General features: G+C 59.1%; 1 protein-coding gene across 1 annotated transcript; it reads right to left on the reverse strand.

Annotated features, from left to right (window-relative positions):
- Nucleotides 1–747: 747 nt before the first annotated feature.
- On the reverse strand, nt 748–2,060 carry LOC144253392 (sperm motility kinase 2B-like). Its single transcript, XM_077795495.1, has 2 exons — nt 1,636–2,060; nt 748–1,552 (listed from the first exon to the last, which is right to left on the reverse strand). Exons 1-2 carry the CDS (start codon nt 2,058–2,060, stop codon nt 748–750), a joined length of 1,230 nt encoding a protein of 409 aa, XP_077651621.1.
- Between the last annotated feature and the right edge of the window lie 330 nt (nt 2,061–2,390).

Raw genomic sequence — 2,390 nt, forward strand, 5'->3', positions numbered from 1 at the left:
CCAACAGCTGCCACCCACCCTCTCCACACACCTCAGAAAGGGGCCTGAAGACGGGAGCAGGATTCCTTATGGCCAAATCATTCAACTTTGGACTTAAGGCAAGAGAGTCCCCATCTACACTGGCCCAAGGTGTTGCAGTCCCATTGTGCACTGGCTCAAGGGGCAGGAGTCTCAAGTACACTGAACAGGAGAGGGAGGCACCTCAGTCCAGACCTTGGACAGGATGGCTGCCCGGCACCTGCTCTTTTCCTAAGGGCTCCCTCTTTTTTCTTCTTCCTCCTCCCTCCTCCTACATTAAATTTCTTTTTCTTTTTCCAATAAATCATTTCAACATCAATCTTATTATACAATCTGTGAGAAACAGAAATTTATTAAGACCAACTCTGCTACAGCATAGAAGAGCAGGGCAGGGGGAAGAGTCTGAGGGGAAAGTGTCTCTGATGTCGCTGGCAGGTGGGGGCAGAGGAGAGTCCCGGTGGATCCAGAGGAGCTCCTGGCTGGAATCAGCATGGAGAAGCCTGAGCCAGTGGACACGCCTCACTTCCGAAGCTGTTGTGGTGTCCGCTTCCTGACAGGTGGCCGCGTCACAATGTCAGGATGCTCAGACCTGCTGGGGTCTTCTGGCTGTGCACTGGCCCCCCTGTCTCACAAGGGCACGTGCCCTGGGGCCACTCTTAAGAGGAACCTAGGGGGTCTGTGGCCTCCAGCCATCGGAGCCACTCTTCTTTGGGCCCCGGGCCCTTGGAATCAGGGCACGCAGCAGCAGAGCTGGCGCAGGCAGGTGGCCATCCTCCTGGTGAGCCCACTCCAGCCCCTGCTTCTCTCCTGTGCCTGCCCAGTGGACAGATCCTGGGAGGCTGAGCTGCCGCCTTCTGCCACCCAGGCTCGAGGGTTGGGCCTGAGGTACATTCGCCACTGGGGCCCCGGGTCCTGCTGAGGGGCTGCACTGGGAGGGGGTGTCCTCACGTGGAGGAAGCGGAGAGGAATGGCGGGCACGCTGGCACTTGGCGCAGTGCCATTCTGCCCTGAGGGCCAGGCCTCCTGGGGCCGCTGCTGCTCACAGGGCAAGGCAAGGGCAGGCTCACTGGGGCACTTGCTGGGGCGGACACTGGGAGGACCTGCACCCAGTCCTGGGCGAGGCCCAACCACCCCCAGACCCACAGGCTTCCTGGCCCAGAGCCCGCAGCCCGCCCCCTGGCGTCTCTGGTGCTGGAGGAGGAGGTAAGTGGCCATGGCCTCATCAAACTGGCGATTTGCCAGGGACAACCAGGCAGTACAGGGGTCGAAACCCATGTCGAACATGAGGGTCAGGATGGCGGGGTCTGGCTGCTGCCTGGGGAGTGGCTGGCTGGGACGACTGGGTGAGGGGTCCTCAGCCTGGCTCAGCCACGGGTGCCCCATTATCTGCTCTAGGGTGGGCCTCTGCCTGGGGTCCACCCTGAGGATTTGCAGGATGAGGCTGCGCGCTCCCTGGGACTCGTGCCCCGGGATGTGGCAGCTTCCCTGCAAGATCCGCCTCCGCAGACTCTTCTTGGTGCTCGCCCTGAATGGCCTTTTCCCAGTGAGGAGAAAATACAGGGTGACGCCCAGGCTCCAGACGTCCGCGGGGGGGGGGGGGGGGGGGGGGCCTCGAACTCCTTCCTTTTCAGGATTTCGGGGGCGCAGTATGGGAGCGTGCCCCGGAACTCCTTTAGCTTCTGCCCAGGCGTGAAACTCATGCAAAGGCCAAAGTCGATGAACTTGAGGTGGTGGCCACTGGTATCCACCAGGAAGTTCTGTGGCTTGACGTCGAGGTGCACGAAGCCCTGCTGGTGGCAGTGATGCAGGACACGCACCATCGCCCTGAACACTCTGCGGAGCATCTCCTCTGGAAGGCCACCAGGCTGTGGGATGTGATGTTGGAGAGGTCCCCCACCTGCATGCTCCATGACCAGGTACATGTTGTCTGGGGTCTCAATGACCTGGAAGAGCTGGATCATGTTTCGGTGCTCCAGAGCCATCAACCCCTCCCGTTCACATAGCACGCGCTCCTTCCTCTCTGTCTTTGGCACCACTTTCATGCCACCTCTGTCCGGGTCAGGGGATGGCGGGCTAGTACCACCTGCCCATACCTCCCCTCCCCAATGGCACTCAGGACTTGGTAGTGGTCCGTCAGGGCCCTCTGGTAGCAGGAGCTGGGCCCCTGCGCCTCTACTCTATTCTCACTACTCTCTCTGCGCATCCCTGAACCGGAACACCAACTAAGGATGCTAGCTAAAAAGAGAAAATAACAAACCCAAAGGGAACACCAAAAACAACAACAGAAAAGCAAAACACAAAACAAACAAGCAAACAAACACCCAAATCAAAAAAACAATAGCAAACCAACAACAACAACAACCATCAACCAC

This window comes from Urocitellus parryii, chromosome 2, assembly GCF_045843805.1.
Source record: "Urocitellus parryii isolate mUroPar1 chromosome 2, mUroPar1.hap1, whole genome shotgun sequence".
Taxonomy (NCBI): Eukaryota; Metazoa; Chordata; class Mammalia; order Rodentia; family Sciuridae; genus Urocitellus; species Urocitellus parryii.